This window comes from Dreissena polymorpha, chromosome 12, assembly GCF_020536995.1.
Source record: "Dreissena polymorpha isolate Duluth1 chromosome 12, UMN_Dpol_1.0, whole genome shotgun sequence".
NCBI lineage: Eukaryota > Metazoa > Mollusca > Bivalvia > Myida > Dreissenidae > Dreissena > Dreissena polymorpha.
Window position 1 is genome coordinate 53,336,592 of NC_068366.1, and position 19,993 is coordinate 53,356,584.

Below are 19,993 nucleotides of genomic sequence, written 5' to 3' on the forward strand. Positions count from 1 at the left end.
GAAGTGATTCAGTCGGTCCCAACACTATAATTCGCACCTAATTATCAATCTTTAATCCGAAGTCAAAACTGCAAAATACTGAGCGTAATTTCACACCTTTGTCGTGGCGCGTCAAAAGCCGATAATTACACCTTTGTCGTCTGCGCGAACGCCGGTGTTCAGAGAGACATCGCGTATTAGTTTAAAAAAATGTTAATTCATTTCCGAAAATGTATTCATATGTATGTATGTCTGATCATTTGTGATATTCGTTTTATTTTATATGTTGTGTAATTAGACAAAAATAGAAACAAGAAAAAGAATCGTTTATTCCTCCGTTTGTTACAAGTGGAAATCTATTGCTATCTGACTAGTTTACGCTTTTCAGTAAGCGTGTAGCCGAACCATGCGAATTCCACAACGTTTTTTTTACAGAATCAAAGAAGTCTTCGGTCAAATGTTTATTTCGAATTATCGTTAATCCGAAGTTTTTTTAAACGGTCCCGGCGACTTCGAAATAACGGTGTTGAAGTGTATGTTCAACGTAATATAGTCATATTCTTAGTGGAAGAGGACCATCACTGAAACAAATTGATCACTTATGTTTTAAAGAAGTTGTACTTTATAGACGATTCTGAGTTCAGGTATATTTTCCACAATCTATTGAACATTTGTAACGACATATTTGTTTTTTTTAAACATGTTTCAAAGAAAAATATTTTTTTGGGTGGGGGTGGGGTGGGGGTGGAGAGGGGTTATAATGTGGGGAGTGGTCATTTATTAGATGATCTTTAAAAAAAAAAACAGAAAGGAAAAAAAAAGTGGGGGGGGGGGGGATTCTGGGGTGGGGCATGGGGATGGTTTGGGTGAAGTCCATTTTGACATTTAAAGTAAGTGTTGTTTTGTCAAAGTATGATTCAAATCTGATTATAAATAAAGAAGTTATGGCAATTTAAATAAAATTTATTAATTTAACATTGAGTCAAGGTCATTCAAAGGTCAATGTCAAATTCAACTTGCCAGGTACAGTACCCTTATGATAGCAAGAAAGTATCTGAAGTTTGAAAGCAAGCGCCTTGATATTTCAAGTGGATCTTAACACAAAATTTAACAAAAAATTCAAAGTTACTAAGACAAAATGGGCCATAATTCTGTTAAAATGCCAATCACAGTTATGCAACTTGCCCTGTACAGTCCCATTACGATAGTTAGCGAGTTTTCTAAGTATGAAAGCAATAGCTATGATACTTTAGGAGTAAAATGGACCAAAACACGAAACTTAACCAAATGTTAATTATCTAAGTATAGAAGGGGCCATAATTCTGTCAAAATGCCAGTCAGAGTTACATTACTTTGCCTGCACAGTCCACTTATGATAGTAAGTTTTGCGAGTATGAAAGCAATAGCTTTGATACTTTAGGAATAAAGTGAACCTAAACACAAAACTTAACAAAATTTTCAATTTTGTAAGTATAAAAAGGGAAAATAATTCTTACAAAATGCTTGTTACAGTTGTCTGCTCTTGTTTTATAGATTGGGTTCATGTTGGTAAAAGTATGCAAAATATAAAAGCAATATGACAAGGTACATAGAAAATATTTAAGGTGGAACGCAAACCTTAACATAGATTTATCAATAATATGCATATTCTAAGTGTAAAAAGGGCCATAATTCTTACAAAAATGCTTTTTACAGTTGTATGCTCTTGTTTATAGATTGGGGTCATGTTGGTAAAGAAGTATGCAAAATATGAAAGCAATATATCAAGGGATATAGGAAATATTTGAGGTGGTACGCATACTTTAACTTTCCAACGCTAACGGTAATGGGAACGCCGACGCCGGGGTGAGTAGGATAGCTCCACTATATATATTTCATATACAATGTATAATAGTCTAGCTAAAAATGCTCTATTGTCATTAAATGCTCATTGAAAAAACAGCAACTTCATAATGATCAAGAATTCAATCTTTTTATGTTTATTATAATAATGTTCTTTGCACATGCTTACCAAATAAGAAACTACTAAAACAACTTACTTGAAGAGTTTGTGCGGAACCAATCCTTTGTTACCGTACTGTTGTGGTCGCCATTTGTTGCCACTATTGCAACAGAGTAGTTCACTCCATGTTGAAGGTTGGGTTCATTTATTTTGATGGTATTAGTTGGTGTATTTCCATTGAAAATGATTACATAGCTCTTTGATACCTTTACTGAATAGCTGCTTACACATCCAGCACTTTCAGTCCATGTCAAGGTAACATTAGTGGCGATCAAACCATCTTTCTCAACAAGCATACCTGGCTTTGCAGGTACTGAAATCACATTTGAGAAAATAAAATGACTAGTTTATGACAAATAAGCATTTAACATGCTATAGAACTGTAAAAAATTACAATGATTAGGGGGGAAATAATTAAAATTATCCCAAATAGAGATAGCATTTAATAACACAAATTGACATTATTCATTGAATAAATGTCACTCTTTTAAGTAAAGTACTGAAAAATATGAAATGTTTATTGTGTAGTTGTGTGGCACACAGTTACTTTGAATTTCCATGCAAAGTTCAAGGAAATACTAGAACTAAATTATGTTATTACCATATTGCAGATTTGCAATTTTATGGAGAATGACCTTAACAATCTATTCAAAAAGGGCACTTACTTTTTTCGAATCTTTCAAGCATGACACAAACCAAAAGATATATGTTGGAACATTAAAATTTTTGTATATGCATGAGTACAAAAACTTTGTAACAACGAATAAACCATACAGAGAACAAATGAACTGAATTATTCTTGACACAATACAAAACTAAAAATTGTTTACAAATAATGTGGCAAGAAACAAAGGTATGAAATAACATATTTAATGGAATTAATTTAAGCATTAAATATCTCAAATTGTATTATGATAACATGTCACACCTTGCATGATTAATATTTTTTGCATACATAAACATATAAAAAAGATTATTTAGATTTACTTCCAAATATAGTAAGCATGTGACCTTGACCATAGAAACCTGGGCCTTTCCTGTGACACACAGCCAGATTCAGGAGAACAATTGCACACAATTATTGCAGAATACCTGGATGCATAGTAAAGTAATGGCTTAATTATAAATAATTCATTAAAATTGTGATCTTTTACCACAATGTGTAACCTTGCTTATAGGGTTATGGGTCTTGTATACGACTCAGCCACAGAGGATTGAGAACAACTGTGGTAAATTTCATGGCTGTGCCTCATGTGTTATTGGAAATACAGCTAAAGACTGGAAAAATCCTATATAAAAAGGGTATAAAAAGGACCATTACCCTGTTTTTGACAAAAGGTTTGCGAGTCAATTAGACCTGCATCATTCTCATATCCAAATATACACTTGTACTAAGCTACAATGAAATCTGCCAAGCATTTCCAAGATGTTGCTCAGGACATAAAAGTGGGCTTATTTTCATGAAGAACAGGCCATTGCTCTGCGTTTGCATTTGGTATGTATCATTCTCTTATCCATATAAACACTTATATCAAGTTTCAATGAAATCTGCCCAAGCAGTTCCAAGTTATGACTCCTGGCACTAAAGTGTTTCGGATGGAAGGACACCGCTAAAACAATATCCCTCTGCCTAAAACAAGAGATTAAAACATTGATGACTGGAAATACTGTGTAACAATAATTACCCATATTCGTTTCTGAGCTATTTGACCCATTCAATCCACCACCTCCAACTTCGACTGTCACTTGGTAACTGCAGCCAGGTGTCAGACCCCCACACTGGGCTGTAGTGTTGCTATTAGCAACTGTACAAGTAGTGGAATTAGAACCACTTGATTGGCTCCGTGTTTTAGCTGTTACAGTTATCCAATCAATGGTTTTCAAATTACTTTTGTAATTCCAGGATATAGACAGGTTAGTCTTTGTCACATTACTTATCATAAGGTCAACTGGATTTAAATCTGAAAATGAAAAAGGCAGCAAAATAATGAAGAATTATACAACATATGTATGAGCCAGCTTTCAACATCATGATCATTCAGGACGCGCATCATGCTAACAAACTTAACTTTGAATATGTGTGTTCACTGCACATAATATGACACAGAAGGATGCTACTGGTACCACAGGATATAACAAGCATTTTTTTAAGCCTCATGCAGAATCAGTAATAAAGATCCTAAGCAAAATCAAAAGTTCATCAACAATATCATAAGTAAAAACAGCAGAATAATGTTAATAGTTTAATTGCACTTCAGCTTGATATTGTTGCATAATTATTAATATTTATTTAATGTTATTGTTATTTTTATACTATCATTATTATCATAAGAATAGTTGCATTCGTGATAAATGAAATGTTAAAATGAATACATTAACCAGTATTATTACACAGTAATATAAAACTAAAGAAAGCTAGGTGCATACCAGTTTGTTTTATGGATGCATACACAGTGCTCACTCTGGCCTTCAGAAAATAATAGCCAAATTTTTTTTACTTAAAAAAATAATAGCCAAAACATATGCGGACTTTTCCGCAAAACGGAACTGAACGCAAAAAGAAAGAAAAAACAATGAATCTCATTTTATCTATGTTTTATTAAATGTATATCTATTGGATTAAAGTTATAATATAAATATACCGGTACACTTAAAAACAAGCATAATATCAGTGTGTCATTTTCTTATAAAATATTATCATGGCTTTACAATAAAGAATACAATCAATGCTGTGAGTGTGACTTAACAAACCAGATCTCAGCTACAGTTACATACACATAAGAATTAAGGGCAGAGGCCCCAACCCACCCAGAGCCCTTACTAATTATACAATTTTGTATAGTTTTTCCAATTGCAATTTTTGGTGAATACAACTTGAAATATTATAATACAACTTGAAATATTATAAACCACACCTTCCGTATCACCACATGTGTATTCGTCATTCTATTTTTGCTATTATGAACTTCGAAAATAAATCATAATCGACGAAAAAAATACAGTATCCGAAAACGGTAATCCGAATAATTGTACGGTTTTGCACATAAAATATGCATAATATCAAATATTAATATGCATAATCTAAAATGTGCATATCGTTCGACTACTTTATCTCTTAATACGATGTTTGCCATCGGCCGCAATATTGTAGGCAGAGGCCAATATCAATTGTAAATGATTTACTCCAAAAATAACACTTTGGCAATGCCGATCATGTTTACATCAATTAACGTCACAGCGTGTGAGTTAAAATACACCACCTCAGTGTAATTCCAAACACGTGTGTGCTGGTCATGGCATATGCCGGGTCCCTTTGAATTGGGAAAACCAGGTTACCTGGTTAAAAATTGAAATCATTATGTTAAAGCAGACAACAAACAGCGGTAATTACGGGGATAATTAGTTGATGGCGATTAAATAATTATTTCATCAAGCAATGTTCAACGTAATCTTATTGCAGAAAAAACGGCGTGAAAAACAAACCAGCCGACAATATAAGCAGCGATTTCATGACGATTAAATAATAATTGGCGAAAAATTAGCAAAGATCTAACAGTTACCGATAATTGGTAAAGCACGGGGAGATTAAAAACGTTTTTTTCCGAAATATATCACTGCTGTCGGACACTGATTGAGAAAAACGCTCTAGGCCACAATGTCGCAAAAGTTATTGACGCGTGTATGACAATACACAGGGTCGAGTGTGTACACAGGTAATCTCGTTATCGATTTTTCCTGCTTGATGGCCCGATTTGCAGGCGTTTCGCATTCGCTGGACAACATTTAGAGACACTTTGTTTTTTGATGTAGGAGGATAAAATAATCGCCATTTTTTCTAGACAATTTTATGAAATAATAGCCAGTTGGATAAAATAATCGCCATTGGCGATAATGTCTGGCAGCAGCGTGAGCACTGCATACAGCTTCTCCTATATTGTTGTTACACCAGACTGTGTCAAAGCTGATTGATGAATTACAGCTGGAGCCACTTGAAATTAATAAATCAGCTTTGACACGATCTGGTGTAACAACAATACAGGAGGAGCTCTATGCCACCTTACCTGGCCGTTGTGTTGTAGTTGTTGGTGCTGCTGTTGTTGTTGTTGCTGCTGTTGTTGCTGCTGTTGTTGTTGTTGCTGTTGTTGCTGCTAATGTTGTTGCTGCTTTTGTTGATGCTGTTGTTGTTGATGGTTCTGTTATGGTTCCTGCCTCTGTGGTTGTAGAGTTTGAAGAGGTTGTCAAAATTGGGCACTGAAAAAAAATGACCACAGACTTGACATATTTACTTTTATTACCTTTTTCTGGAAAAAATGGCAATTTTACCATGTGAGACATTTAATTACAGTTTTAGTAAACAAGAGGGCCAAGATGGCCCTAGTTCGCTCACCTGAGAGGAGTCGGTTCATTCAATCTTTACCAAACGTCAAACTTGACCTAGATATTGTCCAGACAAACATCCTGGTCAAGTTTCATCATTATTGAACCAAAACTCTGGCATATTGAGTGATTTTGTTTTTGTTAGATTTGACCTGGTGACCTTTATTTTGAGTAGACCCCCTTACCAAACATCAAACTTTGCTTACAAAAATAAATATTATGACCAAGATTCATAAAATCTGAAACAAAATTGTGACCTCTAGAGTGTTAACAAGGATTTGTATAATATATTGAAAATTTTGACAATCTAAGGTCAATAATTATGGCATTAATTATGTGATATATTAAACCAATCTTTTCACCAAGTTGCATGATGATTGGGCAAAAAATGTGACTTCTAGAGTGTTCACAAGCTTTTTTAACTATATAAATATAAGAAAACTGCCCCCCCCCCCCCCCCTGGCAGCCATGTTATTCAACTGACCGGAACCATTTTCAAACTCAACTCTCATATCAAGAAAACAAATTGTTCTGACCAAATTTCATGAAAATTGGGCCAAAAATGTGACTTCTAGAGTGTTCACATGTTTTCACTATATTATGCACCCCATATAAAATATAATTTATTAATAATTTGATGTGGGAAAACGAAATAATTTAATTAGCTAATTTAATATTGTCACAACCAATTTTACATTGTTATAAGAGTTAAAATATTATTAATAATAAAATAAAACAATTTATTTGCATATTTTACATTATTTGGTAATTTTGGTAAATTTCCATTATTCATAATTGTTATCCCTAGACAAAAAGTGTTATTTACAAACAAAGGCCATTGATTGTAAATTGTCCATTGCACCTTAAGTATTCACCTGAGGCCAGTTGAAAACTGACTGTATCTTTGAATTGTCATTTTTATTACCACAATATGTTTTTCCACAATAGTAAATAAAAATTATCTTCTGCAAAATTTCCCTATGGCAAATATTTATTTTTATTTTTATGTTCTTAAAAAGGTACAAATTGTCACCTCATGTCATAGTGTCATTTTGACACCTGGGAGGTAAGTACAATTTATGGACACGTAAAGTCATATAGCAGCAAAAGAAATGTAGCTGCAAAAGAATAAAGTGTGACTTTAAACTGTTGTCCTCTTTCCTCTACAGGTAAGACATTTAATTGTATATTTGTTTGTTTTAGATAAAATAACATGTTAACTTATATTCTGGGTTAAATGATTACTTTTCTATTTGGCAATTTTAGATTTACCGGTATGCAAAGCAATTTCTGTGCATTACCTTAAATATTTATATGTTAGTTAACAAAATTAACTATGGGAAATATTACATTTTCACTGCTCATTAATGTAACTCTTTTTATGAAAACTGTTATTAAAAGTTCATTCTTAGATTAATTATTTGTATTGAAAATAAGCTGAACAATAATTTTACTATTTGCATATCAAACATTTACTGATATAAGATATATTAATGTAATTGTTATATGTTAGCAAACAATGCAGTGTCTGTAATTATTGAAGCTGTTATGATTAATATTTACATGTAGTATAAAATATTGTTTTGACAAAGTTACTTTTCACAGCAAAGTGAGTTCTCTCCATAAAAGCTAATTTTCCCCAATTATAGATTAATTATGAGAAAATGTTTAATTATTGGAATTTTAATATGTTTTGATAATTCTGTTGTATTTGTTATATGAAATAAAGCGAAAAAAGAAATGTAGCTGCAAAAGAAGAAAGTGTGACTTTAAACTGTTGTCCTCTTTCCTCTACAGCGTACCACTCGCACCGCACGTCTCCTAATATAGCGTATGCTTCGCGATTATTAAAGCGGCATAACAACTATATACATATAGAGAAAAATGCCCCGCCCACTGGCGGCCATGTTTTTTCACCGATCTGGACCATTTTCCAACTCGTCAGAGATATCAATAAAACCAATGTTTTGACTAACTTTCACAATGATTGGGCAAAAATTGTGACTTCTAGAGTGTTTACAAGGTTTCTCTATAGCCAATTAAGGAAAACTGCCCTCCCCCGGCAGCCATGTTATTCACCTGACCGGAACCATTTTCAAACTCAACTCTCATATCAAGGAAACAAATGTTCTGACCAAATTTCATGAAAATTGGGCCAAATATGTGACTTCTAGAGTGTTCACATGTTTTCACTATATTCATATAGAGAAAAATGCCCGGCCCACTGGCGGCCATGTTATTTCACCGATCTGGACCATTTTCTAACTCTTCCAAGATATCAATAAAACTAATGTTTTACCAACTTTCATGATGATTGGGCAAAAAATGTGACTTCTATAGTGTTTACAAGGTTTCTCTATAGCCAAAAAAGGTAAACTGCCCCCCCCCCCCCCCCCCCCCCCGGCAGCCATGTTATTCAACTGACCGGAACCATTTTCGAACTCAACTCTCATATCAAGGAAACAAATGTTCTGACTAAATTTTATAAAAATTGGGCCAAAAATGTGACTTCTAGAGTGTTCACATGTTTTCACAAAATACATAAAGAGAAAAATGCCCCGCCCACTGGCGGCCATGTTTTTTCACCGATCTTGATCATTTTCACACTCGTCCGAGATATCAATAAAACCAATAGTTTGACCAACTTTCATGATGATTGGGCAAAAATTGTGACTTGTAGAGTGTTTACAAGGTTTCTCTATAGCCAAATAAGGAAAACTGCCCTGCCCACTGGCGGCTATGTTTTTCATCAGACCAAAACCACTTTTGAACTCAACCAACATATCATTAAGGCAAACATTTTGACCAAATTTCATGAAGATTGGACCAAAAATGTGACTTCTACAGTGTTAACAGGTTTTCAGTATATACATATAGAGAAAAATGCTGCGCTCACTGGCGGCCAGGTTTTTTCACCGATCTGGACCATTTTCGAAGTCGTCCGAGATATCAATAAAACTAATGTTTTGACCAACTTTCATGAAGATTGGGCAAAAATTGTGGCATCTAGAGTGTTTACAAGGTTGCTCTATAGCCAAATAAGGAAAACTGCCCCGACCACTGGCGGCCATGTTTTTCAACGGACCGTTTTGGAACCACTTTTGAACTCAACCAACATATCATTAAGACAAACATTTTGACAAAGTTACATAAAGATTGGGCATGAAATGTGACTTCTACAGTGTTTACAAGTTTTTTCTCTTTTTTGACCTTGTGACCTAGTTTTTGACCCGGCAAGACCCAGTTCCGAACTCGACCGAGATTTCATTGGGACAAAGTTTCTGACCAAGTTTCATGAAGATCGGACAATAAATGTGGCCTCTAGAGTGTTTACGAACAAATGTGGACGGAGGGACAGACGACGGACAAAGACCGGTCACAAAAGCTCACCTGAGCAATCAGGTGAGCTAAAAATCAAAACAAGTTACAGCCATGCCCCAATTCTGCCGCAACCAAATATGATTATGATTTACAGTACTTTGACAACAACAGCAAAAAATAACAGTGAACATTATCGATAATTTTAATTGTTTTACCAGAATTATTTTTAGATATCTTTGGTTTTCCCATTGTGACCCTCAATTAAAGGCAATTTTACCAAGGGCGACTACCCTGCATTGATGTTTATAAAAATATACATATGAGCTTTCTTTTAAAGTAAATGGGGGACGCCCAAAGGGGAATTGTATTGTCTGGAATGGCAAAAATACAAAAATAATCATTTGAAAGCATAAAATAAAAAGAAAATCTGTTGGGTTTGGTGGAATATCAATTTTAATTTACTCATGATAACAGAAAAAATATATTTTCACTCGTGGTGGGATATTCCACCAAATCCAACAAATATCCTCTATGTATTATGTTAATTAAAACATGTTTAACAAAAGCACCTGTACGAAATGTTCCCCCTGGAATTGAGCCGGAATTTAAGACAGTTCTGCCCGGAAAATTGTTGATTCCGCCCGGAATATAGTGGTTACGAGAAAGAATTTTTCCAGGCGTAAACGAGGCAGAAATGGGGCATAATTTGGGGCGAAATATGCTAATGAGGCGGGGGTGGGGGGGGGGGAGCTGCTGATGGATTGACGGACATTAAGTGGTCACAAAAGCTAAACAAGAGGGCCAAGATGGCTCTAGTTCGCTCATCTTTTTTTACAAGGCCTTGTTTGTTTGTTTTCGTTAGTTGAAAATTCAGTACTCTGGAGCATATTAGATTGGTTCTCTTCTGTTTACTTTTGCAGTGTGAGCATATGATTAATTTTGATTGGGTACTGTCCATTTGCATGGGTTTTTTCCAATGCAAACATTTGCAAGTAATTATTTAATCATGCTAATTCTACATGTGTTGACAAACAAGGTTTTAGAAAGATTTGGACCTAAAAATGTGGCCTCTAGAGTGTTTACAAGGTTTGTCTATAGCCAAATAAGGAATGCTGCCCCGCCCACTGGTGGCCATAATTTCAACGGACAGGAACTTCTTTTGAACTCAACCAACATATCATCAAGACAAATTTTTTGATTAAGTTACATGAAGATTGGGCATGAAATGTGACTTCTACAATGTTTACAAGGTTTTTCTTTTTTTGGACCTAGTGACCTAGTTTTTGATCCAGCAAGACCAAGTTTCGAACTCGATCGAGGTATCATTGGGAAAAATCTTCTGACCAAGTTTCATGAAGATCAGACAAGAAATGTGGCCTCTAGAGTGTTTACAAGGTTTCTCTATAGCCAAATCAGGAAAACTGCCCCACCCACTGGCGGCCATGTTTTTTAACGAACCGTATCTACTTTTGAACTCAACCAATATATCATTAAGACAAACATTTTGACAAAGTTACATGAAGATTGGGCATAAAATGTGACTTCTACAGTGTTTACAAGGTTTTTCTTTTTTTGACCTAGTTTTTGACCCAGCATGACCCAGTTTTGAACTCAATCAAGGTATCATTGGGAAAAATGTTCTGATAAAGTTTCATGAAGATTGGACAAGAAATGTGGCCTCTAGAGTGTTTACAAGGTTTCTCTATAGCCAAATATGGAATACTGCCCCGCCCACTGGCGGCCATGTTTTTCAACGGACCGGAATCACTTTTGAACTCAACCAACATATCATTAAGGCAAACATTTTGACAAAGTTACATGAAGATTGGGCATAAAATGTGACTTCTACAGTGTTTACAAGGTTTTTCTTTTTTTTTACCTAGTGACCTAGTTTTTGACCCAGCATGACCCAGTTTCGAACTTGATTGAGATATCATTGGGACATATCTTCTGATTAAGTTTCATGAAGATCAGACAAGAAATGTAGCCTCTAGAGTGTTTACAAACCAAATGTGGACGATGGACAGACGGACAGACGAGGGACAAAGACCGGTCACAAAAGCTCACCTGAGCAATCAGGTGAGCTAAAAAACTTAAAAATCACAAAAACAACATGCACCTTTCAATCTTTTTTCCAGATACAGTCAGTCATAAAACAAACCTTTTTTGCAGATAACACAACATACTTCATTGATGGAACTTATAATTAACTCATTCCCTGCTTTAATAAACACAATACAAGACTTAATAGTGAAATATATGGCTTAAAACTAAATACCCCAAAATCAACAGTAATGCATGTTGGTTCACTTAAACATTCACTAATTAAATTTAAGGAATACAAAAACTTTATCTCCAGGACCTCTGATGGAGCTAAAACACTAGGTTTCTATTTCACAAATGACTAAAATTCTGATATGGCAAAAAACATTAAATAAAATATAGACACCTTTGACTGCATTATGTCTTTTATATCATGTGAAATAAACTGCAAAGATAACTGGCTTGAGTATTCATTTTAAATGTTATAAGTAAACCAATCGCCATAACAGATATTACTGTTAAACAATATAACTTTAATAAACACAGCATATTATGAAAACAATACAGAGTAAATATAGAAACAAACCTGTTTAGTAGTTCAGAGCATTTAAAAAAGTTCCATCATAACTCACTGAATCGCTCTTTTTAGCCTTTTTTTGACACTGAATGTTGCCTTCCACATTATACTTAATTAATTCAGAATGTTCATCAAAGTAAGATTAATTCATCATATTATTAAAACTTCAAATTAAAAAAAGTCCAATAATTGCTTTGAAACTGTATTTCAAATTTTCAAGCCAGTAACAGGTCTTGCAAACTGACTGCGCTCTTATTTTAAATCAAAGTTCTGACAGTACTGGTGTGACGATGCTTTTGAAAAGGATTGATATAAAAGCATCTATGTAAGTTTATCTACATCACCACAATTGTGTGAGTACGAAAATTTGTCGGTAGGAAAATAATTGGGTACGAAAATTTTGGATACAAAAATTAATCCCAAAAAATGCCTGCGAAAAAAGATTTGGATACGAAAAAAAATTTGGGTAAGAAAAAAAATTGGGTACGAAAAAAAATTTGGTTACAAGCACAAATTTAGGTACGAAAAAATTGGGTACGGAAAAAATAATTTGGTACGAAAAATGTATGGTACGAAAAAAAATTGGGGTAAGGGAAAGTAGTACATGTGGGGAGCTTGATCCATTCCACGAAACTCGGGAGGCGGGTTACATTCTCATTCAAATATAACAAGAAATATCTTAAAAAGATAATCGACGTGTATTTTCTGTACCACTTATCTTTGAAAACGTTCTGTTACAGTAAAACGTTTGTGGGTTATAACATTACGTTTCAGCATATAAATTCAAAACTTGACATGCTCTTTAATTACACCATGCTCTTTAATTTCACATGTATATCATTATTTTTTTCTCTAATTCAATAAGCTTAGACATGTTTGTTCGTTAAGTATGGCAATAATTTCATGATGATTCCCGAAAGAAGGTATGAGCACATAGTCGTAAGAGCACTTCAATACGTGAGTTCGCCCATGAACAATTGGTAAGGTAAACTAAATCTCCGCGATATGACCTACTATGTGTTTATAACAGCAAACAATATCCAACATACGAATGAATTTTCAAACATAGTATGTGCACTGATGTGGCTCTGTAATTTCTGTTTGAAAAATTTATTAAATATGCAAAATGAGAAAGCACGCATAGTTCCACAGATATGTTTCTGCTATTATGTTGTTTATATACCATAGTTGCTACAATGTTTACAAATGGCCGGTTCGAAATAATTCGTTTTCTTTACACTCATGATCGCGTTGCAAGTTAATAATACATGTTCTAATTTGCAATTTATTTGCTGAATCTCGACAAATGTCAAATACAATACAGAAATTGCATAGTTGTTTCATTGATCTATAAACATGTAATAGATTGAATATAGCTGATTTAAAATTAACGTTTTTAAACTATTATTAAATCTTTTCCCAGAATATGCTGTCCTATTTATAGCTGAGCTTCCTATACCTTTATGAATGATTATCAGCGAGGTATGCCGATTAGAAAATTCGAGCTATCTCAATCGGACTGGCTCGGTCTTTTACATAGGTCGCCATTGTGAAGAATTTTTTCATGGTATGATAACTTAGACGATGCTTTGCAGCATCGTCAAAAATCTGACTCACACAGCGAACCAGTGTTTGTCCTATCAGGCTGAAGCATCATATTACCCATGCATTCTTTGTTTACAACTGGGGGAATACAAAGATACAGCCACCAAATTGACATCTTAAAACATAACACTAATGATTAACTGGGATAAATTAACTGCATTTCACAACAATTTTCAACTTGCATCATACAGCCCTTAATCAAATTTACTCTAAGAACCTTATTTCAAAGATATTTTAAATACATACTAGATTTACATGTACTTTAGATGTTGTAAGTTAAATTATCATAACAAAGTGATTTAATTATAAGGTCTTATAAAAAAATAAGCCTGAGCCAAAATATATATAAATTTCATCCAGAACAGTATTTATCTAAGTAAATTATTTTCCTCCAAATTTTGAGGAGTGAAAACTTGCAGCTGAATTTGTGGATTAGTTCTATTTTTTCAGAGTCATTCCAGAGCCTTAAATTTGTGTCGTTTCAAGCTCATTTCAGCCTTTTTTGCATGGGTTAACTATTGTATGAATTGAAGATTAATGTTGTTTTTTTTGTGTACAATCCAACCCCTCTTAAGCAGCCAGTCAAGGGAAACGGCCAAATTGGCTGCTTAAGCGGGGTGGCCTCTTAAGAGGGGGTTGGGTCATAGGGAGTCTGGAGTTGATGAGTGCATGGCCAACTGTTCAATTTTTGGAAAAACAACATGGTAAATATGTGTACATATACTAAACAATGTATAGACTTAAAATAATTGTATTTCTTCCTTTCTTAAATCATCTATAAAACAAAATTTTTATTCAAAAAAATATTATTCATCTTTCTAATCATCATCAATATCATCATCATCATTAGAACCAAGTCAATGAAAAAGAATCATTCTCATGATTCATTGTTTACACAATGCGCGTTGTATGGTCCCAATGCACTTAAGATGGGAACAGTTGTGAATCAGTTATGCGTGAATAACTCCCGTGTCACTATCAATCGATAATTTAATTGGTTTATTGCAGTTTTATGGCTTTGTAATACCTACCGCACGAATTGGTCCCGACAGTGATCTCCTCCACGATAAAATCGTGGCCAGTTACTTAAGAGACTGATTATAGAAACCAGGTGTAATCCTCCTGGCAATCGTGCTTTTCGTGCATAAATTATAAAAACATTTTTTCGCCGCGTAAAGGGTTTTATCAAAATTAATATATTTAAATAATTGTAAATATAACAAGAAATATCTTTAAAAAAGATATACGGCGTTGATTGTGGTCGATGTTTATGAACGATCAAAAGTTATCTCTATGAGATAAAAAGTAGCGGATGCCTTTTTTCTGCGCAGTTGTTAGCTACATCATAAGCAAATCAATTACGGGGTGTTGCGCCAGATTTCGTGGCTTATTTTGCTTTATGTGATATTATTTCTCAGATATCTATATTTACAGAATAGAAAAACACAAGAAACATGAAAATAAACAAGTGCATATAGGTCAGCCGGCAATACTCGAATCTTATTTAATTGCATAATTATAGTATAGCGAATTATTGTGGTCATGCTTAATAAACTGGTCTAAATGGATAAATATTTCTAATTAATTTTATAAAAATTGGTCCTTATCATGCAAATTTTGAAACCATATTAAAAATCGATGATTGACATACCACAATAATATCGCCGAATATCTTTATTTAGTATCTTTCTGATCAAAACAGACTTCAAGTGCACACAGTTTACGAGACGGCGTTTATATAAAGATTTCTGCAACTGACCGCAAACTGACCTTGATACCTTGCGGATTGGAATGCAATTCATTACAGTCACTACGTTATTGTCAGTAAGACACAATGATCGCAACCCCTTTTGCGAACTCCGGTGATGAACTGTATATAAACTCTGACTTTCACAAAATGACCGCGTATTGACCCGAAACCTCGCGGGTTGAAATGCAATGCAAGTAAGTACTAAATATGACAACATAGCCTTTAGTTAAACGCTTTTGCGCTGGTAATTCTCTGAAAATAAAAGGTGAACGCACAAACTGTATTTATGTCGAAAATTGATTGTAAAACTGTTCTATCTATTGGGCCTTTTCATTAGAGATAAAATTGTTTCATGCAGTAAAACAGTGTTACAAAGACGCGGATATGTTTCCAATGTTCTGGTGTTATACTCAAATCAGCCAATGGAATAAATGAAGTGTATTCATTCGTACCTAGCCGCGGGAAATTTTATTTGAGTATTATTGGACACTTACAAAGGTCAAGTCAGGGTGAAAAGCTGGCTTATTCAGCTTACGCCGAAAAACAAATATTAATGCTTTGTTTAATTCCCAAATGAGAATACCGTAATAATTTGTAATCCGAAACACACTCCCGATTGTTTTATGTTAACGAGACGTTTACAAATTCTAGCATCAAAAAAGTCCTCATATATTTCCTTTGTCCCAACAAAAGCGCGCGAAAATTATGCACCAATGTACAATGTCACGTGAAAAGCGTGCGTGTATTGATTTTTTGATAAAAATATTTAGCACAGAGAACATGCAGATCAGTTGATTTCGGCTAAAAGTTTCTTTGTTCTTTTTAACTTTTAATTGGCCGATAATTGTCATAATGTGCGCTTAAAATAGTATGATTCAACAACTACAAATAATAAATTATAAATTAATAATCTCTTTTCCAGTAATAATAGGTGATATTCGCACATGCGGAAACAAAAAGATCAAAAGCATATTGCTTTTAACCCGATAACCCGATAATCCGCTGCTAATTAATTGCAATTTGCAAACTGGCTGTCAAAATGTTTATCACACAACACGCTTCAGTAGTACAGAGCCTAAACCGCAGACTGGAAGTAAGTATCGCTTTTTATCGCCGTTACGTCAGTGTAATTCTGCCAATGTACATGACTGACTTACTCGCGGGAGACCACTCATATGGGGGAAATTTAACATTTGGGATGCAAAATAGCTGGCCGCTGGCCGGAGAAACGGGGTTACCGCTTAAGAGGGGTGCATTATATAGTGTTTATCGACGGTCGCGGCACACACCGGCCGCCTACACGGGGTGACCGGCGATGAGGGGTGACCGGAAGTAGGGGTTGGACTGTATAGCAAATTTTTCCTACAATAACCATTTAGAAACTGAAATCAGAACTCTGTTTTTTTAATTATCTTAAAGTCTCATTTTGAAATTCTTTATCAATAGTTTTCTGAGTCCAACACTCTGCCTCAGAGAAATGTATAAGTATGAAATTCCGCCCGAGTTTTATTTCCGCCCAGAATTGCTAATGAGTTCTGCCTGGAAAAAAAAGCAAGAGACATGGTCTTTTTGGGGCGGAAATCTATTTCCGCCTCTAGTCCGCCCGGAAACAATAGTTTCCGTCCCAATTCCGCCTCATTTCCGTCCCATTTCCGCCCCAAAATTTCATATCGGCAACTTTCCAGCTAGGAATTGATCCAGCAATCTCCTAATGGACAGGGGCATACTCTTGACTTGACCAATCTACTGTACTTATCTACTGCATCCTATATTTTCAAACCCAAGCGATAAAAACATCTCTACAAGTATTTATGAAAAATTGTTTTCATACAAATTTGAATCTTGTTGTAGATGTAAAGATTCAAGTTCTAATAAACATTTTTAGAATAAGAACTTTTTAAAAATTCTCCATCAGTGACACATAAAATTTGTTCAATTTTTTTAAACATATATTACACTGTACCCTTTTTACTGCACTCTTCTTTACCACAAGAACTTGTTTTTCGAATAGACAATTAACAAATCTGGGATTTTTTGGCATAGCTGTTTTACCCAGCTTTTCACCTTAGATGACCTTTAACATTACGCCAGCAAATCCATATGAATATATTTCATTTATTCCAAGGGCTGATTTGTGCATAATCCCCAAGAACATTGGCAACATAACCGCGTCTTTGTAGTATAGGATGTAACACTGTTCAGTGTACGGAGACCCGGACTACTCTCTACATTTGCATACAAAACAGAGACACACATTTTCAGTTACACATTGCCAGTAAATTCCATCCCCATGACTTTCTGGGTCAGTTCTGGGTCAGTAAAGCGGCAGGGAAAGACAAAATGTACTATTAGTAAACACTTTATGTTGATAACACAGTATTCCTTTTAATGTATCAAATAACACAAATTTTAGGCAGAGAAATTAATGAAAACGATCGGTCAGTGCCATTTCTGATGTATTGTAAGACAAACTAATGAAATAGAACATGTCCATGAAAGAAGAGAAAACATAAAATTATCTAGCCACACATGTATAACATATGCACACCAGAATAGGCTACCCATATTTGTTGCCAGGCTGATATTAATAACACAGTGTGACTTTAATTTTCTATCAGAAAGTATTGTGGTTTTATGTTCCATTTTCAAGACCCAATGAGACTCGCGTCATGCGAAAATGGGTGTTATGCAATTTGCTGCAAGCATACCTCATCCTCATCCTGCGCCATTGTATGCATCCGCGCAGTCTTTTCAGGACATGCATATTGAATTGGCTACTATATGGAGATACCATGAAACCTTGCGTGCTTTTTATAGAGGAAAGCATAGTCCCATAGCTGACTGCGCAAGTGCACAGGCTGGGCTTGAGCTACGCTGGTCGCATATGACATAAGACCAATTTCGGCATGACGCTGATGTAACAGTTTTATTTGAATGTGTGGAAAGAAAACTGAGTTTTAATCAAATATAAAGTTAACATACCATGATTTGATGATGAAGAAATAAATTCATAATTATGTGGTTTAATGCACTTCATAAGAAACATTTTATGAAGTGGATATGCGATTATTAAGTGAAAAAAGTACACAACAATACAACCTTTGTTGTTTAAATTAATAACTTAGAAACATCAATTTTCCAACTTTATTTCAAAGTCAGGATATACGCCGAATATCTTTTTTTAAAGATATTTCTTGTTTTTAATCAAGGGGAAAATAAACCATATTCTCTAACAAAGTCAATAGTGTTTTTCAAAATTAATAAGATTGTTACTTTCTCAGCTTGATATCTTGATTGCATCTTTGTTTCCTCTCACCAGCTTGAATGGAAAGGAAGTGAAATCTGTCCTTCTCAAGTGTGCATCCTCAGCCGTACATGTACACAATTCATTGATTTATCGAAGTGGGCAAGTCATTTATGAGAACAATATTGTCATAATTTATTAGCCACTCTACTGTTGTTTTTAATCATGACATATTTTTAGGTCATAGCGGCTCGCTGCTTGACCAAGGCTGCTTGCCAAAGCATTTTCAGTAAATTTATTGGATAATGCAATGCTATTATAGTAACCAATAAAACATAAGTCCATATTTTGTCTACTCATTTTTTTATATACTGGTCAATATGACAACCAAACACAATGGCCTTCAAACATTATTATAGAATCAAATTCAGTTCAAGTCCCTATGATCGTTAGTTTTTGTTAACAGTCCAACCTGTGTATAGCAGCCAGTCATGGAAAGTGGGCAAAGTGGCTGCTAAAGGCAGGTGACTACTCAACAGAGGATATTGGTTTCAATTTATAGAAAAAGTGACCTTGACCTAGAACCAACTCGTCGAAAAACAATCCTAAGATAGTTCTTTATGCAAGCTTGCTATATCAAAAGTTTCATCACAATTGGTCAATTTAAGCTAAAGCAATGGACAGGAATTCACCTGCCTGCCTGAAAACCCATTCATTCACCAAACCCCAATCTTATTATCCAAGATTTTCTTCTTCGTTAAAACTTTGTAAATATTATGTATTTAAACAGTATCATTACCATGTCATTTTGCAATGTCAAACACTTCAAAATGTGTGGAAATTAAAGACCATGAATTATCTGTTCAAAATGATACGGCTGATAGAAATGTTAAATAAAGATTGTTTTAGCTTATTAACTGACATAAAACCATTTCATTCAATCCTATGTTTCAGGCAATGAAAAAAGAAATGAGTCACTCTTTTTGAAAAGTTGCATGTGCGTAAGGTATCATCCCACATTAGCTGTGCAGTCAGCACAGGCTTATCAGGGACAATACTTGTCTCCTAAGATGGATTTGGCTAAGAGGAGAGTTC

At 34.6% G+C, this 19,993-nt stretch overlaps 1 protein-coding gene and 1 long non-coding RNA gene across 2 annotated transcripts in view; both read right to left on the reverse strand.

Annotated features, from left to right (window-relative positions):
• LOC127852618 (receptor-type tyrosine-protein phosphatase beta-like) overlaps positions 1–5,492 on the reverse strand; it is a 73,346-nt gene extending 67,854 nt beyond the window's left edge. The window contains exons 1-3 of the mRNA XM_052386569.1: positions 5,465–5,492; positions 3,667–3,942; positions 2,019–2,294 (exon numbers count right to left, since the gene is read on the reverse strand). Of these exons, the coding sequence (XP_052242529.1) occupies positions 2,019–2,294; positions 3,667–3,942; positions 5,465–5,492 (580 nt within the window). The remainder of the gene's footprint in view (positions 1–2,018; positions 2,295–3,666; positions 3,943–5,464) is intronic.
• A 626-nt stretch (positions 5,493–6,118) lies between these two features.
• LOC127853834 (uncharacterized) overlaps positions 6,119–19,993 on the reverse strand; it is a 31,745-nt gene continuing 17,870 nt past the window's right edge. The window contains exon 3 of the long non-coding RNA XR_008036772.1: positions 6,119–6,232. This is a non-coding gene — a long non-coding RNA (uncharacterized LOC127853834). The remainder of the gene's footprint in view (positions 6,233–19,993) is intronic.